The following is a 21,123-nucleotide window of genomic DNA, read 5'->3' as shown; positions in this document are numbered from 1 at the left end:
GCAAACGCCGACATAGATAAGCAGCTTTCTCGCAAAATGATCCACTCACTCCTTTGCTCAGACCAAATTGTTCATAATGGTGATCGACCGCTTTGGAGATGGCCTGCATCGATAGGAGTGCTTCGGGGACCAAGACGGGATATATTGAACAAAATTTGATGGGGGCGGTTGAGTTGGGGGGAGTGGTTTTGCGTCCATCTTCAACACTAAGGCTCATTATTCTACACCTTGTCCATACTAATGAAGGCGTTGTAGAGAGGTAGGTCGTACGTATTAGGGTCTTCTGCGTGCGGTATTTTAGGGTAGGGTTGTATGTGCTATGCTACATATGGGGTGGTTCTTTGGCAAGTTGACTGGAGGGAGAGAGGCTGGCCTGACTGTTGGCAAACGAGAATGAATGGGATTCTAAGATTCTAGTACTTGATGGTCGACGCTGAAACGGATGAAATACTTAGAGGTGGGTGCGAGCTTGATGCGTCTGGTGTCGGGGTGCAGTGTGCGGCGCGGGCCGAGCGGGAGGGACGGATGGAGTGGCGTCTTTCCCCGATCCGAGTGCCGTTGTACGAAGAAAGTCCGACGTCGACATCGCAGTTCGGACAAATTATTTGATTGTTCGACATGATGCGCGAATTTCTCCGTGCGTAATTTTGCAGCATTGTGTATCCTCGCCTTGTTCCACAGCATAGCGTTAGAATAGGGGTCAAGGCCTACGTGTGGTAGGCTTGATAGTGCCATTCACCCCCCAAGACAGGCCTCAGTTCGCAGAGTCGAGTCGACCAGGAGGCCTAATTCCGCACTTCAACACTTCATTTGAAAATTCTAAACCTAAACTTCAGACTAGTATCTTAATTATAAAGCTGCTTCAAAGACACCTTTCCATATCTCCGCCGCCCTCTCCACACTAATCCCCATATTCCCCTACAATCCCAATGTCATCCATCCCAATACAACTGACCCAGGAAACCTCCTCGGCCGAGTGTAAATATTAATGTAAGCCCCATGATCCACTAAATCCTCCATGCCACGACACTGACTCATTTCAATCCAGACTGTGCAATCAAGTTGCAGCGAAATTCAGCAACACTGCGGGGAAGTGCACCAACAGACTGGAACCATGTAAGATCGGAAGTTCGCGCTGAGGGCACCCGATACTCGCCATTTGCCATTGCCGATTTAGGCGAGCCATGTAGTGCATGCACGACGTGATAGTTAGTCCAAGAGGAGATGGACGCCATAGGGTTTCTCAGAGGGGCAGAGTGTGGAGACAGAATGGGATGGGTATTTAAGAAGGGGACTTGGGACATGGAAAGGCAGATTTATTGAATCCATTGATAATTTTATTGTGAAAGTGAAAGAGACTTTGTAAACGAGTGCAACATGGGTACGGATCTGGTTTATGTTGCCGTACTGGCGATCTTGACTTTAGTTGGGGGAAATGTGGTTTTCGTACGTTCCATTACTAGAGGAAAGCTGGGAGACTGACACGATGGCGATAGACGCTATTCAAACGAACTCGCTCACCTCTCTCTGCAATCCCAGGGCCTTGGTATTCCAAATACACGGATCTCATTCTTTCATACCACTGGATCCGTGGCCACCGCGCCTTCTACGTCCACGACCTTCATAGGAAATATGGTTCGCATCCTCTCCTGTTCCACCATACCCTCTCGTATCTTCTACATTCTACCCAGTATTAACATCTACTGTAGGCCCTGTAGTCCGCCTCTCCCCCACCGAAGTCGACTTCACCGCACTCACCGCCGTAAAACGAATCCACAGCTTCACAAACCCGTTTCTCAAATCTCCGTGGTATAAAAACTTTGTTTCGAGCCCCTTCCCCAACGTCTTCAGCACGCTTGATCCTGTCTTCCATGCCCGGCACCGACGCTTGCTGTCCGCACCCCTGAGCGACAATTCTCTGAAGACGGTTGGAGCGTCGGTTGTGCGAGAAAGAAGCGAACTAACGGTGCAGAGGATCGGCGAGGAGATGAAGGTGAGGGGGTGTGCGGATGTGTTGAAGTGGTGGTATTTTATGGCGACAGATATTATCGGGGAACTGAGCTTCGGTGATAGTTTTCGGATGGTCGAGATTGGAAAGGTAAGGCACATCTAAAGCAGCTAGCTAACCTCCGACTCCCATTTTGTTTTTCCGTCCCTATCATCACGGCAAGGCTAGAGATTAGAGTTAGTGGTAGGGAAACTTACAAATTATGCAGAAAACCCAATATGCGTTGGATCTGGAGCGAGTCGCGATGCTAGGCGCCTGGCGCTCCATGCTCCCGACGCTTGTCAAAATCGCTTATTACCTGCCCCTTCCAGTTTTGAATGAAGCAGCCAGAGCGGGGCAAAGGCTTGGATTATATGCTGAGAAGTCGATCCAACGGTATAGGTCTATGGAGGCTGCAGACCCCCATAACGTCAAACCCACGCTCTTCACTAAACTTTATCGCGCTGGCGACGAAGGGCTCTCGCCTATGGAAATCAAGGCCGAGGCGCAAGCGTATCTCATTGCAGGTACTGACACAACGGCGAATACTCTGACGTTCCTTATTTGGTCTGTATGCCGCCAAAAGGATATTCAAAAAAAACTTGTGGAGGAACTCGCAGGACTGCCCGAGGACTTTGGAGAACAGGAGTTGAGAAGTCTTCCATACTTGGATCAGGTAATTCAAGAAACCCTACGGTTGTATTCGGCAGCTCCTTCAGGACTTCCGAGAGAGGTGCCGCCAGGTGGGGTGGATTTAGAAGGGTATTATATGCCTGAAGGAATGACAGCGACGACGCAGGCATACAGCTTCCACCGAGACCCAGCGATCTTCCCAGAGCCATACAGGTCAGTTTGATGCTGTGATGAATGCCTGGGCATGCTGATGAAGCTAACGGAGGGATAGGTTCAACCCTTCGAGGTGGGAGCATGAGACGAAGGAAATGAAAGAAGCATTCATGCCATTTGGCTGTGGTGCTCGGAGTGAGTCTTCTCCTGCATCTTCCCAAGATCTGCTTCGAGCCTTGATTGAGCTTTGACTAATCATAATGATAGTTTGCATAGGTCTGCACCTCGCGCAAATGGAGCTCCGTAATGCAACAGCACTGTTTTTCCGCGCCTTTCCGAATGCCAAAGTTTCGCACCTCGAGGGTATGAGTGATAAGGACATGGAACCAACCATATACTTCCTGCATGTTCCAAAGGGGGAGCGGTGTTTGATTCAGGCATCCTGATTCGCTAGACGAGAGCAGAGAAGGGGCATATTAGTTATCCGAGAGGTGGAGATGGGTTTCCATCGTAACAGAATGAGAAAATAGTTTGGTGAGAAAACGTAGGGATGCCGGTTAAATCGCCTGGAATTAATGACGTTGCAAGCTAGGCTGAAGCTAAAGGCAGCAAGGGAGTGCGATGCTAGATTGTTGAATAACGACGCCTAACTTAACGTTCTGTTCACCCACGAAGATGACTGATTAAAGTTCCCACGACCAAAAGTCCTGCAAGAACGCCACTCTGAACCGGTGCGAACATCGCAGAACGTGTAATAACAAGCGTACCGATAATGACGAAAACTATGGGTAGTACCAGCATAGGCCGATAAGGGCGGTGAAGCTCGGGTTCTGTATGCCGGAGTATGAGCAAGCCGATAACAGCGCTGACATAGAAAACCCACTCAGCCATGCCGACAAAGATGAGAAGGCCCTGGAAGCTGCCGGTGATGATGTATGCGAGCGTTACCATGAGGGCAAGAATATTTGCGGGTCTGAAGTGGCTATTAGCGAAAGCAACTGGTAAGAGATAGGAGCTACTTATATCGGGGCATCATAGGGAGAATTAGAAGTAGTGTTTATCTCTACGGCTGATGTCGATGGAGCGAGCGTGTTTTCGGATGCAATATAATTAGATACATTTTCCGGCTCTGAGATCTGCCTTCTGTGAAGTGGTATAAACCTTCGGCTACTGAGGAAATTGGGTAGATAGTGGCGTTGTGCTGCAGCCACAGTAAGTCTTCCTACCGAGAAGACGTTGCTAGTTATGGACCCGGCGCAGGAAATTGCAACGAGAATAGTGATAAAGATGCCGGCAGGGCGGCCAAGCAGAGATTTAGCGGCTGCTACAGCCACTGCATCGTTTGAGCTCATCGTATCCCACGGCAGCAGGATGTAGTATGCGATGTTTACTAGTTCGTAACAACTAAGAACGACAGCCATTGCAGCTTTGATAGCTCGGGGTAAAGCGCGTCCTGGGTCGTTGATCTCGCTTGCAACGAAGTTGGCCTGGTCTATTTAGTACTTACACTGAGAAAGAAGTTGACTGAATAACGAAACAGAGCAGTGTATTTGTCAGTATGAGGACTTACATTGTCCCACCCATCGTAAGCCCACAAGCCTGCGTATATGGCCGTCGAGTAGTGTCCGTATCGCTCCCATGCGCCGATTGAAGTCCAATCAATAGGTCTTCCCTCAGCTATACTATGGCGGGGGCTGAACCAGTCTTTGGTGAACCAATCTTTGGAGCCAGAAATCGGCGATGCTGGGTTGATCAAGTGAGCAATGACTGCCGTCAGCCCAGTGACTACGACCAACACCACTGTCGTTATTTTCACAATGGTGAATGACTCGTTCAGCTTCATCGTCGTTTTCGTGTTAATTGAATTGACTATAACCATGGACACAAAAGCCGAGGTAGCAATGGCCTTCAGCTTCCACCCAGTCAGAGCAGTTGCGGAACTGACGGACCCGATAGACTCTGCAATAACAATACTTTGGATAGCCATCGATGATGGCTTCACAGCCATGATGTAGACCCAAGCCATAAGGAAGGCCATGGTGTCTCCGTAGACGCGACGAAGATACTCTTGTGTGCCTCCATTGAGCGGAAGAGCAGCCCCAAGCTCTGCAAAGGAGGCAGCCCCTGCCCAGGATAGTAGCCCTCCCAAGGCCCATACAAGCAGAGCCGCGCCAGGCGAGGGAACGTTACCGTCTACTTGAGCTGGTGAGGCGAAGATGCCCGATCCAATCTGGATGCTGACAAGAACGGCGAACGCATGGCGTGTGGAGAGCTGCTTCGGTAGTCGGTGGGTCCCATGTGATGATGTTGTGGATGTCCGACGTTGGAGGAGAGGCTCCGTCTCATCGTCGCCTGCTTTTCTGGTGCCCCCTTCTCTTTCTTGCATGTGATCTGGAGACGTTTGCTCTTGATAGTCTTCCATTCTGCGAGCTGTTCACTGGGCCCTAAAAAGGGCCTGACCCAAAGAGGAATTCGACAATATTTCTAGATACGAGACATACGCCCTGATATCAAGCGAGACCAGCGCAGAAGGAGCTTCAATCTGACTGTCAGATGTGCAGGTCTCGTGTGACTTCTCCTCAAGCACGTCAGGGTTGAGCTGGGGACAACAAGGCGAATGGAAAATGATATTACCCGGTCAAGGCACCGAGTCCAAATACTATCTTACAGGACCAATGGAAAACTTGCGACCGAAAGAATAGAGCGTTTGAGGTTGAAAAGTGGGTGGCCCCTCATGGATGGTGGTTGTCTTGGCCAGGTGTGGCGGGGCAGCTCCAGCCACGGTCTTGGCAAATTAACGATTCCCAGAGTGCAGCCCACCACAGCATGGCATCCGGCAGACAAAACACCCCTCGACGCCGATACCCTACACCCACCAACACGCACAGAATCCCGGGGCGGAGGCTAATTCACCTGCATTTCTCCAGCTACCACCCTGCGCAACCCACGACGTCGCCCTGACCCTGACCCTGAAATTCCCGCCTTGCCTTCCTTGCAGCCCCAGGTACGTCAACATCACGGCGCGGCGTCGGGCTCACGCAACCTGTCTCTCGCACCGCTAACGCCTACATAAGGAGTTCGGTGCACACCTTCGCCTCCTTGTATTGCTACTCTAACCCCCTCGTTTGCTCTCGCCCCGAGGATTGCCCCCGGCCTCGCAGACGCTCGTTCGTGACCATCCCAGTAGGCCAACATGGAGGCAAATCAAAACGACGAGCTATACCCAATCGCCGTCCTGATTGATGAGCTGAAGCATGACGATGTGGTTTTGCGCCTGAATGCGATCCACCGCCTGTCCACCATAGCTCTTGCCCTGGGCGCCGACAGGACGCGGGAGGAGCTGATACCCTTTCTTGACGGTACGGCCCAGGCAGAACATCACGCCGACGGTGGCACGAGCTAACTTGGTACGCAGAGTCGGTGGAAGATGAAGACGAGGTCCTCACCGCATTGAGCGAAGAATTGGGCAATTTCGTCGACTACGTTGGCGGCCCCGAATATGGGCACGTGTTGCTCTCGCCTTTGGAGAACCTCGCTGCGATAGAAGAGCCCCTCGTGCGCGAGAAGGTACAGACTCGACACCAAAGCCTCCCCAGAGCGCAGTGCTAACCGTTGCAGGCGGTCGAGTCCCTAAACAAAATTTGCGAGCAGTTGTCACAATCGCAGATCGAGGAATACTTCATCCCCCTCGTCATACGCCTCTCAAAAGCCGACTGGTTCACGTCCAAAATCTCCGCTACCGGCCTCTACAATGTCCCCTACACTCGAGCTACGCCGCCGTCGCAAGAGCACTTGAGGCAGCAGTACGGGCAGCTCGTGCACGATGATACCCCCATGGTCCGGAGACAAGCGGCGAGCAACCTGGCAAAGTTCATCAAGACGATGCCAGCTACGATTGTGATCGAGGAGATGATTCCGCTTTTCCAGCATCTCGCAGCGGACGACCAGGATAGCGTTCGGCTTCTGACGGTGGACATCCTCATTGCAATTGCAGAGGCGGTGCCCAAAGAGCAGCAATCAAGCCACGGAGTCTTACTGACTGCTTTACGAAGCTTGTTCGAGGACAAGAGCTGGAGAGTCCGATACATGGTAGCGGATCGGTACGAAAAGGTTGGCGCATGTCTCCGGCGAAACACACTCCCCGCTAACAAGATCTAGATTGCGAAAGCTGTCGACGAGGAGGTGGTCAACCGAGACTTGGTGCCTGCTTTTGTGAAGCTCCTCAAAGACACTGAGGCGGAAGTGCGGAGTGCAATTGCGGGGCAGATCCCAGGTAACCTCCAATATTTTGCAACGTCTTGGCGTGTGGCTGACAATGCAATTCTCAGGCTTCTGCGCCTTACTCGAACGAGAGACTCTCCTCCACGAAGTCATGCCGAGTATAGAGGAGCTTGTTTCGGATCAATCCCAGCACGTTCGAGCTGCTCTTGGCACCCAGATTAGCGGGCTGGCCCCGATTCTCGGAAAAGACGAGTATGTCGCCCTTGCGCGTGGCCACGTGCCTTGCTGATACGGCCCAGAACTATTTCACATCTTCTTCCCATGTTTCTTCAAATGCTCAAGGATGAATTCCCCGATGTGCGACTAAACATAATTTCAAAGCTCGAGCTTGTCAACAATGGTAGGAGTCCTTCATCCATTACATCGACTACTTGCTAATGGGACGTAGTAATCGGCATTGAACTTCTGTCCCAGTCCCTCCTCCCTGCGATCGTCCAGCTCGCCGAGGACAAGCAATGGCGTGTCCGTCTGGCCATCATCGAATACGTTCCGCTCCTTGCCTCACAACTCGGGGTGAAGTTCTTCGACGAGAAGCTGAGTAGTCTGTGCATGAGCTGGCTCGGCGATACCGTCTTTTCTATCCGCGAGGCCTCCACTCAAAACCTCAAGAAACTCACAGAGGTATTCGGGGTTGAGTGGGCTAACGATGCCATCGTTCCGAAAGTCATGGCTATGGGCCAGCACCCCAACTACCTCTACCGGATGACTACCTGCTTTGCTGTTTCCGTAAGTTCACTTGTAAACATACTTAGTTTAACAGCCACTGATCAATCCCAGACCCTCGCACCAGCCCTCAGCCTCGACGTCATCGAGACGTCAATCCTACCCATGATGGACAAGCTCGTCAACGACGATATCCCCAATATCCGCTTCAACGTGGCAAAATCATACTCCATCCTCATTGACACACTCAAGCAACTCCCTGAGCAAGGCACGGTCCTCGCCCTCCAGAAAACAGGCAACCCCGGCACAGGTTGCCAAAAAGGCCAGGACCTCATCACCAAAAGCATCCTCCCGAATCTGGAGAAACTACAGCAGGATGACGATGTTGATGTTAGGTATTTTGCTACGACAGCGGCACAGGGGTTCGCGGATGCTATGCAGACTTAGATGGGGGAAGAATGTAGGGTGGGAAGGTGGTATGAGGTGAGGGTTTTGGTTTGGGGAAGGTGGAAAGGTGGGTGGGGGCGGCGGGGTGGGGCATGGTTGGGAATGAGGTTACGAAAGCATTCAACTACAGTTAATGACCTGGCCTTTTTGAGCTTCGATAGATGGTGGTGCAGCTGCAGCCTGGAGATTTCTGAGGTTGCAATGAATGGGAATAGGATGTTTGAGCCTAGCACGCAAATGGGTGAGTGAGGCAGGACTGCCTGACAGCAGGCAGGCAATTGGCACGTCTTTTGTTCTTGAGCTTTCATGAAGGTTTTGGCCTATCGTGTTCTGTCCTCTCTTGCCTTGGCTTGTTTGCTTCGACTCTGGTGGGGTTGCTGTGGCGCATATATGTGATGAGATGGACACGGAGAGGTAGCAGTCTTGAAAGACCAAATTTAAGATGAAACTGCGGCTTGGTTTTAATGGCAAACATTGTTTTAGGGCAAGTATCAAGAACAGCATTCTTTCCTGCAGAGCTGGTCCGTCCCAGAAACGTCAGTGAGCCGTCGGATTGTGTATATGTGTGTATGTGTGTTCTTCGGTATAATTTTTCTAGCTCTACTCTACCCATGGGCACCCTACCCAACGAACATGTTCCATACCAAAAGACCCCCCCCCATCTCTCCATATTTCTCCGCATCCTAGCCAGACCGAAACATGTAGCGACGAACAGGTGATAGGAGTGCTGTGGGTTTAAGAAGCAGCATTCGCCAAGAGCTGCGGGAGCTCGCCTTTCCTGGCTTGGAGATCCGAGTTTCCGCCTATGTGCTGCTTGTTGATGAAGATGTTGGGGACGGTGGTTTGGCCGGTTAGCTCGGCGAGGGTGGATTGGATGGCGGATCCATCATCTGTTAGCATTATTAGTCAGTGGGTGTGACATCCTGCTGGAAAAGGGCTTATCTCTCCCTAGCCAGAGAGTGTATGGCCTCTGGGCACAACGGAGACAAGAACCCCCCATGTGTCTGTGTGGTGGGGTGGGGGGGTTACATACCGACCTGATCCAGTTCAATGGCGTAAAACTTCACGCCGTTCTCAGATAAAAGTTGTTTCGTAGCCTTGCAGAAGGGGCAGAAGCTTTTGCTGAATACGGCGACGGGGTTTTCGTCGATGATGCCTTGGACTTTGGTCTTGGTGGCGGACATAGTGGCGGGGCTGGGGGCGCGCTTGAAGAATGAGCGCAGGAAAGACAGGGTGGTGGTTGGGGGCCGAGGCCGAGGTTGATGGTGAGTTGGTTGAGTGGGTCTGGGGTGTGTGAGTATGGGAATGGAACAGTTGTGAAGGACAGGAGTGTGTTGGGATGGGGTAGAGTAATTATATACCTGGAGATGAGGTTGAGGAATTTGGAATCTGTCTGAGACCGGTTGAATGGTGTTTGGAATCGAATCGCGATGGATGGTTGATTAGTGATGTGCTGCGCGCCCCGCAGTAGTCGTCAAAGTCCCGTCCATGATGCAATCCCGAGACCACAGTCCGATTCCTCATCTTTAGAGAGCTTTAGCGCGCGGAGTTCGATTAGCGATTAGATAAGTACACCCCCGCAAGCCACAAGGCTGTGCAACTGCTGAATCGGGGTATTCGCGTACCTTTGTGAACCGGATGATACATTGAGAGCTTCAATAAGGGCTAACGCCGTCACCGGAAATAAATAAGGACCTCGAGTAAATTCCATAGTCGTCATTGCTACGCCAAAGGCGCTACGAAATGATAAGGAATTTGAATGAATTCTTTGGTAAATAAAATATCAACACACAATACAACTTGCCTTACGGCAGGCCTAGATTTCGACGCAGTGGAACCCCAGATTAACATCTACCCTGTCTACCATTGAGGTCGTTATTTACAGTCAATGGAAAACCTTCCTGCATTGCATGCATTAGCTTGCTGCACAAAGATGCCGCTGCCGCTGCTCAGCTGAAGAGAGTTACGCTTCGCCCCCGCCATAGCGCGAACCCCTGTCCACATCCTCTTTCCTGGAGAATCCAACACCTCCACTGCCTGCTCATCCATGCATGAGCAATATCTTCAGCATAGCGATCTCCATCCCGTCCACCATCTCGAGACTAGCGATACTCTGCCGGTCGGCATGTCTGACCCCATGAATTACACCATTAGCTGGATCTGCACTATCACAACCGAGTATAATGCCGCGCGAGCCTTTCTTGAGGAAGTGCATGAAAAACCACAACATTTGCCACCGCACGACAATAACGTATACACATTAGGCAGAGTTGGAAAACACAATATCGTCATCGCTGTTATACGTGACGGGGAGTATGGTATGTCCTCCGCGTTAAGCATAGCAATAAATATGCTATCTAGCTTTCCAAACATTAGGATCGGTTTAGTAGTCGGTATTGGTGGTGGTGTGCCAAGTCCAAAGCATGATATCCGTCTAGGAGATATTGTTGTCAGTGCCCCCCGGGGTGGGATGAGTGGTGTGTTCCGCTATGACGTTGGCAAGACGATACGGGATCAGAAGTTCCGAGCAACAACGTTTTTGAACCAGCCACCAACAGTCCTGCGGACCGCTATAATGTCTCTAAAAGCTCAATATGAGGTAGAGGGACATCGACTCGAAGAAGCCATAAATAGTACTTTTGAGAAGAATCGAAGACTACGGGAGAAATATAGGCGACCGGACCCGAGTAGCGACAGACTACATCGAACCGGAGTTACCCATCCCTCAGACAATGAAGCAAGCTGTACGGTAGTCTGTAGTACTAGTCCATCAAACTTAATATCACGACCTGAACGGACCGAAGACGAGGAAAATCCAGCAATTCACTACGGCTTAATTGCTTCAGGAGATCAGGTAATCAAGGACGCTCAAGTTCGTGATATACTTGCGGCAGAAAATGATGTTCTGTGCTTTGAAATGGATGCAGCAGGGCTTATGAACCACTTTCCATGCTTAATCATTCATGGCGTATGTGACTACTCGGATTCTCACAAGAATAAGGAGTGGCAAGGGTAGCAGCAATGACGGCCGCTGCATACGCGAAGGATCTTCTTCATTGAATCCATCCAAGGAGGGTCGAAGACGAGAAGAGGATCTCTTCTAGTAAGTAACTATACAGAAAGCATCCTCCCACAAAATTAGTAATGTTATATAGTTATGGCAGGGTTTTACAACCATATTCACTGGAATCCCAACGTCTATACAGTTGGCTGGATTTGCGCTATAAGCACGGAGTACGTTGCAGCGCAAGCCTTTCTTGACGAAAGGCACGAAGGGCCACAATATCTATCCCCGCATGATAATAACGGGTACACATTGGGCAGAGTTGGTAAACACTACATTGTTATCGCTGTCATGCCTGATGGGGAGTACGGATATCATCTGCAGCAAGTGTGGCAAGAGATATGCTACGTAGCTTTCCGAACATTTGTATCGGTCTAATGGTCGGTATTGGCGGCGGGGTTCCAAGTCCAAAACATGATATCCGTCTAGGAGATATTGTGGTCAGTTCTCCCCGGAATGGGATGAGTGGTGTGTTCCACTATGACTTTGGCAAGACGATACAAGATCGGGGCTTCCAAGCAACAGCAATCTTGAACCAGCCACCAGCAATCCTGCAGACAGCTGTAGCGTACCTAGAAGCTCAATATGAGGTAGAGGGACATCAACTTGAAGACGCTATTAATAGTGTTCTTGAGAAGAAACCAAGACTACGGAAGAAGTATCAACGACCAGATCCAAGCACCGACAGGCTATATCAGCCCAGAGCCACCCACCCCTTAGGTAATGAAGCAAGCTGTACGACAGTTTGTAGTAGCAGTCCATCAAACTTAATATCTCGACCTGAGCGGACCAAAGACGAGGATAATCCAGCGATTCACTACGGCCTAATTGCCTCAGGATTTCAGGTAGTTAAGGACGCTCAGCTTCGGGATGAACTTGCGGCGGAAATGGAAGTGCTGTGCTTTGAAATGGAAGCAGCAGGGTTAATGAATCACTTTCCATGCTTAGTTATTCGTGGTATATGCGATTATTCGGATTCTCATAAGAATAAGGAGTGGCAAGGATATGCAGCAATGGCGGCTGCCGCATACGCAAAAGAGCTCCTCTATCAAATCCCTACGGGTAGGTTAGATGCTGGGAAGAATACTAGTGACCTGCTTTCTTTTGATTAATAGGATTTATAGAATGGAGACATGTTTTTGTTAACAAAGTACAAGTTAACAAACATAAGAATATATATCTCGCTGTTAAAGCAAACAAAAGTAACCGTGCCTATAGCCTAAATTGGTCAGTTAATGAACCTATGTGCTGTGTGCTGAAATTAGTAGATTTTCGTAGCAACACATTAACGTTTACGCTTTGCATTGTTTTTACATACAAATTAACTGTTTTTGTAAATGCCACAACACTAGGTTAGTTTTCTACCTGGAAGTTGTCAACAATAATAAGTAAATATATAAGATTAAAAGTTAAAGCATTTAGCAAAAAGTAAAGTAATATGATAATACATAAAACAACATTGCGGATGTAAGTTAGTAAGTTAAGAAACTAGACTATTATAAAAGTATAAGACTCTAGAAAGCCTCAGTCTAGCACGGAGAAGATATCACTGTAGAATCTGAGGTTGAGCACAGCTTGGTTACATAACTTTGTAATGTATGTAGGAAGAGATTAGTGTAAGGACGGAGCTCTGCACCACTGCGCCAGTACAACCAAAAAGGTGCGAATAATCAACCAACAGTTGATTCTGCGGACAGAATAGTATATACACCCGTCGCGCGTATGTACCATCTCGGCCTTGCAATTAGGAAACCCAAACAAGTCTCTGTGTCCCTGTAATGCGCAGGCCACGGAGACCCTACTCCTATATAGTTGCAAAACTTCTCCTCTAAACGTATTCTGGTTCCATGAACTGGCATTCAGGATCGACGCTACGGAAGTCATCAATAACAGGACAAACCCGGGCTTTTGCGCCACCCAACTTCATTGGCATGATCATTTCCAAGGATTTCAAAAGTCCTCGCCAAGATGCTCACATGGTCGTCTGAGCAAGGTGCATACTTTCTTCTTGATGCTGATGTGACCAAGAAAGATGAATCGCATGGGGCATATATTCAAGAGCAGAAGATTCCTCCGTAGCTGTTTCAAATGCCTCCGTTTTATTGCCCGAAAATGCTCGAACTGGGCTTCGGTGGCTGCGCAGGATGCATCCCCTTGCAGACAAATCAGTGACATTACAATTTAATCGTCACGGACACCCCCTTTCATGAAACTATGATCTACCGGATTCAAGGAAGGAGTTGTATTCACCTGCACTACGCCGCAGTAACACTTTTGGGTGACCTGTTTGACATGGTTTATTTTGAGGTTGTTTCATTCATCATCACCAATTGCTAAACCCCTTAGGGAGAGTAATCATGTCCATCTTAGTCGTTTCTTACGACCGTGGTTCTCGTTTTCATCAAGCTATGCCTCTAGGCCAGGCGGTTGAAACGGTCCTCTCTTGATTATTTTCGCATCGGTGCAAAACCGTTTTTCGTATCACCCTTTATAAGCGAGCTGCGCCTCAAAGTTGTGGGCTAATCATCACGTGATCTTAGGCGCCACACTGCGCCCTCGCATGTTGGATGACGAATGCAACGGGACAACGTCACCACACCACATTACAGTACATGCGCGAAGAATCACCACACGACTTGGGAATTATTTGAAGATTGGGCTTTGAGATGGAGACGGCGTCACCCGCCAGCTCAACCGCCTTCTTCACCCTCTCCCTCCTCGCCATAAGCCTCCTCGTCCTGGTACTCCTGCGCTACTACCTCCCGCTGCGTACCACACCCGCCTACGTCCTCGTCCCCGTCTTCCTCGCCATCGCGCTCCCCGCGTCCATCGTCCTACTTGTCCCCATCGACCTCGCATCCAGCGCCGGCACCGACACGTCCGTCAGCCGCGGCATCTGGCTCTCAGATAAAGTCGTGTACAAGTCATGGCGTGTGACGTACTGGCTTACCTTTGCGCTGACCTGGATCATCTTGCCATATTTAGGCGAGTATTGCGATTCCGGCTATCGCGAGCCTAAGGATCGATTGCTGTATTCACTGAGGAGCAATGGTCGCTATCAGATGCTGATGCTGGGGAGTGGCGTCCTCGGCGGAGTGTACATCTTCCTCACAAATGGCTGGAACTTCGACTCGCTGAAGGGCCTGGTCATGGCCCTCGCATATGCCTGGGGCCTGGTTTTGGCCATATATCTCATGGGACACGGGCTCGTTGCATTTCCGCGGAGTCTATATCGCTACGCAAGCATCAGTGGTCGGCTAAAGAGGTTGCAGAGCCAGGCGCCGAAGATCAAGGACAAGTTGACTGAGGCCATGGATAAGCTCGAGCAGTACGAGGACATGGTCCAGCAGCTGAAGCAGAGAAAGAACGGCACCGTGAGGGCGTTTCAGGAGTGGATTGACGAGCTGGTGGAGATGAGTAGTTTACCGGAGAGTAGGGCGAGCGTAACGCCGAGGACGAGCAGGGCGACGGTGCCGCCCGTGGTCACAGAGAGGTATCTCGCCGACACGACCAGGAAGCTGAAGCGGGCGCGTCATGCGAAGATGCGCTTTTCAGACGAATGGGATCGGCTCGTCGTAAAGGCCGTCAGAACTCAAGCAATACTTGATTCGAAAGCATCTCAAAGACTGGAATTTAAGAACTCGCCCTTCGAAACCCCGCGGTCTGGCTTCCTATCCAGTGTCACCCTCCTCACACCCTACACCCGCTATCACGTCCACGTCCACCTCATCCCCGCCCTTTACTACCTCTTCTCCTTCACCTGCGCCCTCGCATCAGCAGCTGTCGTCTGGTCCGAATGTGTCAAATCCTTCGACGAACCCAAGCTCTCCCTAATCGGCCTGACGGTCATCCATCATCCGTCCTCGTCGCGGGGCCAAATCGGCTTCGCAGGCCAAGCCATCGCTGCCGCCTGGCTGTGTTACATGTGCATCTGCGCCTTCTTCTCACTCACTGAAGTCAAGATCTGGGGCAACCGCGCACTCGTCAAACGCGGAACATACCAGGAATCTGCAACATGGTACGGCCTTCAAGTCGCAAAACTCACGGTCCCGCTGGCATATAATTTCGTCACCTTCATCCCGCCCACTATCTACAAGGTCACTAGTTTCCATAAATTCCTAGGAATATTGATTGATCTTACGAAGATTAGTCAGGGCTTTTCGAAGTACTTCCCTGCGTTCGTGCTTGTGCCTGTTGCTGCGAGCGCGTTTGGTTTATATGGTAGAATACGGAATATCTGTGGCTTTGGTGATTTGCTGGAGGATGAGGAAGAGAATGGCGATGGGGATATTTTAGGCACAGGCAGTTGGCGCGAGGGAAGGGCGTTGATTGACCGCGAAATTCATGCTACGGCAAACGGAAACGCCCTGGGGCTTTCTCAGCGCCGGGGGGGTGGGGTCGGTGGGCAGAATGAGCGGGAGGGTGGGAGGGAAAGATATACGGATCATCCGGCTTCTTCGAGGGAAGGTGAGGCTAGTGCGACGAGGCGACAGAGGCCGGAGAGGAGAAGGGCGGAGGAGGAGGAAGAAGAAGAAGGAGGGTTCTTTTCGGATTTTGCAGATCGTGTCAGGAATACGTTTGACGGGGTCGAGTTCTCGAGACCGAAGTGGATGGGTGGGGATGAGCCATCTAGCGCGAGAAGCGGTGGTGCTGGAGGAGGGGATAGGGGTGACGGGTGGAGGGGATTGTTTGGGGGGCGACCCGACGAGGGAAGAGTAAGGCTGTGAGTGTGAGAGGGACGGTGGGTGAGATAGGAGTTGTTTTGTTTTGTGTTGCGTTGCATTGCATTGCGCGGTGCTTGGGATGGAGGAATTTATGCTGTATAAGTATGGAGGCACGGCATTGTATCAGTAAGACCTCACTGGAGTCATCGGAACTAATTTCTTTTGTTGTCACAAGTTATTGGAAGATAGAGGGTTAAATCACTCAATCATATATAGGTAATAGTAATTCTATATCTGAAAGTGGTGCAGTTCCGGGGGTTGTGTTTTATTATCTTTTCTCCGACTATCTAAGATGGATATGATCTAGATCTTGCTAGACAGCATAGTCTCTTGATTACGCTCATCACCACCATCGCTCGAAACCACCCTTCTCCCTACTCCTCACTTCCTAAATGACTTATTCCATTCGAAACCAATGTTCACATATTATCCCCCCTTTCACTCCGCCTCCGTTTCGCTCCTATTAACAAGAACTGAGAAGTGATATGCCTGTGGATATTCTAATGCAGGAGGTCGAGAGGATGTATACTTTTCACTTCCGGAGGCAGTCTTAGTCACGGATGTGGCAATGGAGCTAGGCCTCAGAAGTAGCTCTACCCTCAACAAACCCATTTAATAAGAGCTATGGACCACATACAAAGAGATCTAGAAGATGTGTGAAATATTCCTGAAAGGGTTCTTCCGCTATATGGTGTAAGGATTGGATTTCTTTTAAGGGATATGTGAGAAGGTGGAGGGTCTTTCGCGAGTGCACAATGTCGGATAAACAATATAAAAGCCCCCGATCTCAATTCTCCCCTCCATACGAATAGAAATAACCTAGAAGCTATGTTCGTGGCTTTCGCAGGGACTGCAAAGCAAAAGAAAATAATTCAGAAGAGCGTGCATAGCTAGACGTAAAAAAGTCTTTGAAACTTCGGAAGCATCGCGGTCGCTCTAGCCTTGACTTAGAATATGAAAACAAACCTACTAACCCCGTAAAATATCGCATTCCAAATCATCCAAGATCATCCTCGGTGCGGTTCAACCTTCTCCTAACTTTCTCACAAGTTGAGGTTCGGAGGTACAAGGTTATAAAATCCTTCATCTTCAGAGGTTCATTCCTCCTTCACTAAAGCAACTCTAAGTTCTTGGAAGAAAAGTTCACTGGAACTTAGTGTATGACAGGAGTTGCGACAAGTCCACAAACACGAAAGCAGGCAAGGGATAGGCAAATAGCTGAGGATCAGTGAGGCACATGGTAGAACACAAAACCGGCACCACCTTAGGGGGTAGCGAAGCAGACTGCCCCAACAGACTGCTCCAGCAGAGACTCGATGGAAGGACTTTCTTGGTATTAAAATATACACTTATGGGTGGATTTGTCTTCGTCAGGACTCGAGAATATCGACGTGTCTATTTTGATGACCTAACTCTTTCCTTGAGCCCGGTGTAGCTCGGCCTTAGGCTCGTTCAGTCCGTTTAAACGACGGCAGAATATTGTTGGGTAACGGCTTCAGCTTAGAGAATTACTTGTAGGATCCCTTCGTCCGCCGGAAAGTTCTCTCTGTAACATCTCATGCTTGGTTACGGGTTGCGTGACGGAGAGTATTTATGTAGGAAGCTAGATGCCTGATGGTAAAGCCCTCGATGCAGGTATGACGTATGAAAAAAGAGTAGTGTTTAGCTATTATATTATTCTAGAATGAGGGAGGAAGGCGGTAACAAATCTTCAATAGCGACCACGAGAACCCCCCACGATCCTTGAACAGTATCGTGCAATAAATGAAGTTGCAGATCTAATGTATAGAAGCTTATATAGAGAATATTTTTGGTATTGCAAATCCTGGTTTCTTCCCTAGAAATTGACACGTGGTTCGGCAGCTCCGTCGGGTAATATTAGAAATAAGAGCCCAGCTATCCAGCACGAATCTAATAGAGTTCTCACCCATTCACCCAAGCCTTCCCAACCTAAAGTTTGCCCTAATTTCTGATGGGTCCATTCTTGCTACGATAACTAAGCTCTCAGCTGATGAACAAGGGATCATCAAGCAATAAGGGCCTAGCTTTATTCCTCGGCCCCACTTACGCCCTGCCTGGGGCTGAACCTTAACTGCACGTAAAGAACAAGGGCTAAAACGGCGGTGCTAAAACGGTGGTGGATGAGGAGCCCCAAATGGCATCTATGAAGGGATCCCGTACCTACGGCCCCAAAAGCTTATCCGTAACGTTCCTCGCCCGTAACAAGAGCTCGAAAAGGACGCTGCTGGGAGCGCTAAGTGCTTGGCCGCCCTGGATGAGGCGCCCTGGATGAGGCGCCCTGAATGAGGCCGCCAAGGCCAGAAGTCTCTTCTCAGAAGAAAATACGAATATGCCGGTTCGAATTTGGGATAGGAACAGTTGCGCAAATTAGTGTTGCTGGGTTCAGAGGGTATTTTGGGTCCAAGGGCAAGACCTGGTCCGAAAATTACTAACGAACCTGGCTCAACACTTGTACAACATTTGAACTGCCAACCACTGCTCGTAATGGTCAGCGGTTCTAGCTTCAGGCTCGATTGCAACTTCGGCTGATTTATATTGACAATGCTCTAAGGTAATAAAAAATATTTTATTCTGCCCGCCGGTTATCCACTACCTAAGACTTCCCTCTACTCCACTGAGCATTGAACTTTTCGCTTCCATGAAGATTTTTCTACCCTTAACCTTTTTACAGCCTATGGTAGCTATTTCCCCCCCACTTTCCCATCTACTTCTTTCTCCTCAGAGACACGGCCTCTAAGCTTTCACACGTCAGACGTATAGCCCCTTTTATAGTATTCTCCGGGCTTCCTTTCTCAGGCTCAACTATCTTCATCTCAAATTCTCCCCTGAGATGTTCAACAATGCACTTGATAGCCGCACCTGCGAAGAAGCGTCCAGGACACGCGTTCCGGCCATATAAAAAGTGCATCTATCGTGGCTGTGCCGATAAATTGGCCTTTGTGCATGGCATCTCCGGAAGCACCGGTTCGCTGCTCGTGGAAGCGGAACCCGCGAAACTCGTATGGTGACGTATAGTTTGTCGCATTGAGCGAGATTATCGCTGCAGGTATAAGGATGTGCGTGTCTTTGGGGAAGTGGAGGCCTGTTGAGAGAGTGACAGGGTTGAGTACGACGGGAGTATAAGATGCTGGAAAGATTGGCTTCTGCAGTACTTCAGGGATGAGGCTTCCTCAGTGTCATCGGATTCAACCGCTGTCATTCCCTCGTGAAGCTATCTAGCTTGCTCAAGCTGCTCACAAGTAACGCCTGCTTCTCATTCCAACCTTGCTTATATTTCTCATTTGCAGCTAGGTACTCTTCTCTTAACGGCTCCACATGCTCTGACCGCGCTGCAAGGTCGAATATGACGTTCGTCAACGTCGCTGTTGCAGTATGCAGCGCCCCAAAAGTGATCACCAAACACAAGTCGGACACATTATTATCCGGTCTCGGGGTTGCCTTCGCAGCATTTTCTGTCAACCACTAAATGAGGACATTCGGCTTCTCATACTTATCTCCTGTAGCACGAGCCTGTGCCTCTGCTTGTCGGCGTTTCTTTATAATTGGTAAGATTATCTTTCTTGCGTCCTTCTGGTGCCGTCACACCCGATGGATTCCAGGAACCAACCTGCGGGCTACGATTGGACGTAACAGCAAGGAGTAGCTCCTGAGCTCCCACGAGCCAACAACGAGGTCTTCGACAAATCCAGTCATCACATGGATCCAAGCTTCATCTCGACTGACAAGCGAGCCGCCAATCATGCGCGAGATTACAAGGCATATGACACGGAACATTTTGGGCCAAACAAGTAAGCGTGTCCATTCTGGAGGATAGGTGTCAGCTGCATAGTCTGTAAAATGAGATGGAGTTGGTCGCAAACCTTCACAAGCAGGCAACTCAGTGGCTAGCGCATGGTCGATGTCATTGTGGATGCCCGGAAGCATAGCACCTAGAGTGAGACAGGCATGTTAGTTGTAATTTGATATTTTGAAGATATTCATATGCGAACTTACCAATCTGCCTCGTATCATCAACCAAGACCGTGTGTGCTCCCAACTCATCCGCAATACCAAACCACTAATAGTCACCAATGATTCGCTACCAAATCGACAAGCTCAAGTTAGCTCACAGTCCTCGCAATGAATCAACTATGAAGTAAGAATATAGTAAATTCAGGAACTTTTTACTCACATACCCTCTGACTCGCGGCGTGGAAATTCAAAACATCCTTACCCAGCACGTTCAGTTCCTCGAGATAATCCGGTGATAGGATCGTAATAAATCCATCGATTCCCCACACCAGAAACTCTCGATGCTTGTATTTGTCATACCCCTCTTTCAGGATATCTTTGAAGTGGAGCATGTACCGTTCTTTTACAGCCGTGTAGTCCCCGTCAGGACCAAGGTTAGCGATGGGAGCATCGATGCGGGGTCATTTGAGCCGCTGAAGGTGCAAGTAATTTGTTACCCGTGTTGCAGTGAGATAGAGTGAATGTAAAATGACGAGCAGAATAAGGGTAAGAAAAAACCTCGTGCGTAGAATATTTCTTGTGAGGCTGACTACCAGCATGTTGAATAGAGCTCTCACTTGGAGTAATCACTAACCAGTTCAGAACCTGGGAATACATCTGTGCATGCTCACGATCTGGTCAGATTTTAATGAAACTGTAGGAACACGTGGTGTTGACCTTGTGCAATTTTTTTTTTTCCAAGTTTGGAGATCCTCCAATGGGTGACGTGAGGGTTGAGTAAGGTCTGACTGCCAAAGGACTCCGACTTCGGAGACTGTCTTCTAAGAATCGAAAGATCTAATGATTTCTGAGCTTGGAGTTTGCGAGGCTGAACTCTAGATGGGGAATCCATCTGGATTGAGATGCTTCTACACTTGCATAATGGAATGGATGGAGGCTCTAGGGGCGCAGAGCGGTCGCTTACGCGAAGGATTTGGTCTTCCAAGGGCAACTCTTCAACAGCTAGTCCGAAATCCGACTTGGGAAACTTTGCGAGGTTCCAGTGGCCGGGGTTAGGAATAGTAAGTCGTTGGTTTTGTGGTGTTATATTTTGGTCTGACCATAGATAGGTCCATCAATGGTTAGCTTAGCTGTGTTGTTCCTGCTCATGAGAATCGATTTGACGGTGGATCTGACAACTGAGATATGGAGGACGTGAG

At 49.5% G+C, this 21,123-nt stretch overlaps 7 protein-coding genes across 7 annotated transcripts; 4 read left to right on the top strand and 3 right to left on the bottom strand.

Annotated features, from left to right (window-relative positions):
* Nucleotides 1-1,085: 1,085 nt before the first annotated feature.
* On the top strand, nt 1,086-3,468 carry BDR25DRAFT_114830 (cytochrome protein). Its single transcript, XM_033683626.1, has 6 exons — nt 1,086-1,446; nt 1,497-1,635; nt 1,710-2,098; nt 2,217-2,833; nt 2,892-2,968; nt 3,041-3,468. Exons 1-6 carry the CDS (start codon nt 1,378-1,380, stop codon nt 3,217-3,219), a joined length of 1,470 nt encoding a protein of 489 aa, XP_033540110.1. The 5' UTR covers nt 1,086-1,377; the 3' UTR covers nt 3,220-3,468.
* Nucleotides 3,437-5,471, bottom strand: BDR25DRAFT_337934 (amino acid transporter; the record flags this gene model as incomplete). Its single annotated transcript, XM_033693238.1, has 3 exons — nt 4,344-5,471; nt 3,797-4,260; nt 3,437-3,746 (listed from the first exon to the last, which is right to left on the bottom strand). The coding sequence occupies exons 1-3, from the start codon at nt 5,193-5,195 to the stop codon at nt 3,437-3,439; spliced, it is 1,626 nt and encodes a 541-aa protein (XP_033540109.1). The 5' UTR covers nt 5,196-5,471.
* A 142-nt stretch (nt 5,472-5,613) lies between these two features.
* On the top strand, nt 5,614-8,227 carry BDR25DRAFT_273360 (ARM repeat-containing protein). The gene is made up of 9 exons (XM_033687356.1): nt 5,614-5,777; nt 5,848-6,132; nt 6,189-6,340; nt 6,392-6,883; nt 6,932-7,046; nt 7,102-7,246; nt 7,294-7,394; nt 7,443-7,780; nt 7,832-8,227. The coding sequence occupies exons 2-9, from the start codon at nt 5,967-5,969 to the stop codon at nt 8,162-8,164; spliced, it is 1,842 nt and encodes a 613-aa protein (XP_033540108.1). The 5' UTR covers nt 5,614-5,777; nt 5,848-5,966; the 3' UTR covers nt 8,165-8,227.
* A 466-nt stretch (nt 8,228-8,693) lies between these two features.
* On the bottom strand, nt 8,694-10,147 carry BDR25DRAFT_397240 (glutaredoxin; the record flags this gene model as incomplete). Its single annotated transcript, XM_033698490.1, has 9 exons — nt 8,694-9,054; nt 9,198-9,448; nt 9,526-9,617; nt 9,671-9,698; nt 9,766-9,829; nt 9,860-9,900; nt 9,974-9,980; nt 10,029-10,065; nt 10,094-10,147. 9 exons carry the CDS (start codon nt 10,145-10,147, stop codon nt 8,900-8,902), a joined length of 729 nt encoding a protein of 242 aa, XP_033540107.1. The 3' UTR covers nt 8,694-8,899.
* Nucleotides 10,148-10,263: 116 nt separating this feature from the next.
* On the top strand, nt 10,264-12,340 carry BDR25DRAFT_384790 (purine and uridine phosphorylase; the record flags this gene model as incomplete). The annotated part of the gene is made up of 2 exons (XM_033697900.1): nt 10,264-10,908; nt 11,949-12,340. The coding sequence occupies exons 1-2, from the start codon at nt 10,290-10,292 to the stop codon at nt 12,338-12,340; spliced, it is 1,011 nt and encodes a 336-aa protein (XP_033540106.1). The 5' UTR covers nt 10,264-10,289.
* Nucleotides 12,341-13,819: 1,479 nt separating this feature from the next.
* On the top strand, nt 13,820-16,189 carry BDR25DRAFT_273354 (uncharacterized protein). The gene has a single exon (XM_033687355.1). It carries the CDS (start codon nt 13,895-13,897, stop codon nt 15,953-15,955), a length of 2,061 nt encoding a protein of 686 aa, XP_033540105.1. The 5' UTR covers nt 13,820-13,894; the 3' UTR covers nt 15,956-16,189.
* Nucleotides 16,190-18,677: 2,488 nt separating this feature from the next.
* Nucleotides 18,678-20,316, bottom strand: BDR25DRAFT_329787 (cytochrome P450; the record flags this gene model as incomplete). The annotated part of the gene is made up of 8 exons (XM_033692478.1): nt 18,678-18,832; nt 18,936-19,116; nt 19,211-19,411; nt 19,448-19,528; nt 19,559-19,776; nt 19,834-19,902; nt 19,967-20,030; nt 20,149-20,316. The coding sequence occupies 8 exons, from the start codon at nt 20,314-20,316 to the stop codon at nt 18,678-18,680; spliced, it is 1,137 nt and encodes a 378-aa protein (XP_033540104.1).
* Between the last annotated feature and the right edge of the window lie 807 nt (nt 20,317-21,123).

Source organism: Lindgomyces ingoldianus, assembly GCF_010093535.1.
Source record: "Lindgomyces ingoldianus strain ATCC 200398 unplaced genomic scaffold BDR25scaffold_61, whole genome shotgun sequence".
Taxonomy (NCBI): domain Eukaryota; kingdom Fungi; phylum Ascomycota; class Dothideomycetes; order Pleosporales; family Lindgomycetaceae; genus Lindgomyces; species Lindgomyces ingoldianus.
Note: the sequence above shows the minus strand (reverse complement) of the source record. Positions and strands in the feature narration are given on the sequence as shown.

What these genes read in the sequence shown, in the direction of transcription:
- BDR25DRAFT_273360 (XM_033687356.1), top strand. Translation starts at nt 5,967, where the DNA reads ATGGAGGCAAATCAAAACGACGAGCTATACCCAATCGCCGTCCTGATT. An exon ending in GCTGATACCCTTTCTTGACG is followed by an intron (nt 6,133 to 6,188) that starts GTACGGCCCAGG and finishes CTTGGTACGCAG; the next exon opens with AGTCGGTGGAAGATGAAGAC. An exon ending in CTACCTGCTTTGCTGTTTCC is followed by an intron (nt 7,781 to 7,831) that starts GTAAGTTCACTT and finishes GATCAATCCCAG; the next exon opens with ACCCTCGCACCAGCCCTCAG.
- BDR25DRAFT_114830 (XM_033683626.1), top strand. Translation starts at nt 1,378, where the DNA reads ATGGGTACGGATCTGGTTTATGTTGCCGTACTGGCGATCTTGACTTTA. An exon ending in GGATGGTCGAGATTGGAAAG is followed by an intron (nt 2,099 to 2,216) that starts GTAAGGCACATC and finishes CAAATTATGCAG; the next exon opens with AAAACCCAATATGCGTTGGA. An exon ending in ATCTTCCCAGAGCCATACAG is followed by an intron (nt 2,834 to 2,891) that starts GTCAGTTTGATG and finishes ACGGAGGGATAG; the next exon opens with GTTCAACCCTTCGAGGTGGG.
- BDR25DRAFT_273354 (XM_033687355.1), top strand. Translation starts at nt 13,895, where the DNA reads ATGGAGACGGCGTCACCCGCCAGCTCAACCGCCTTCTTCACCCTCTCC.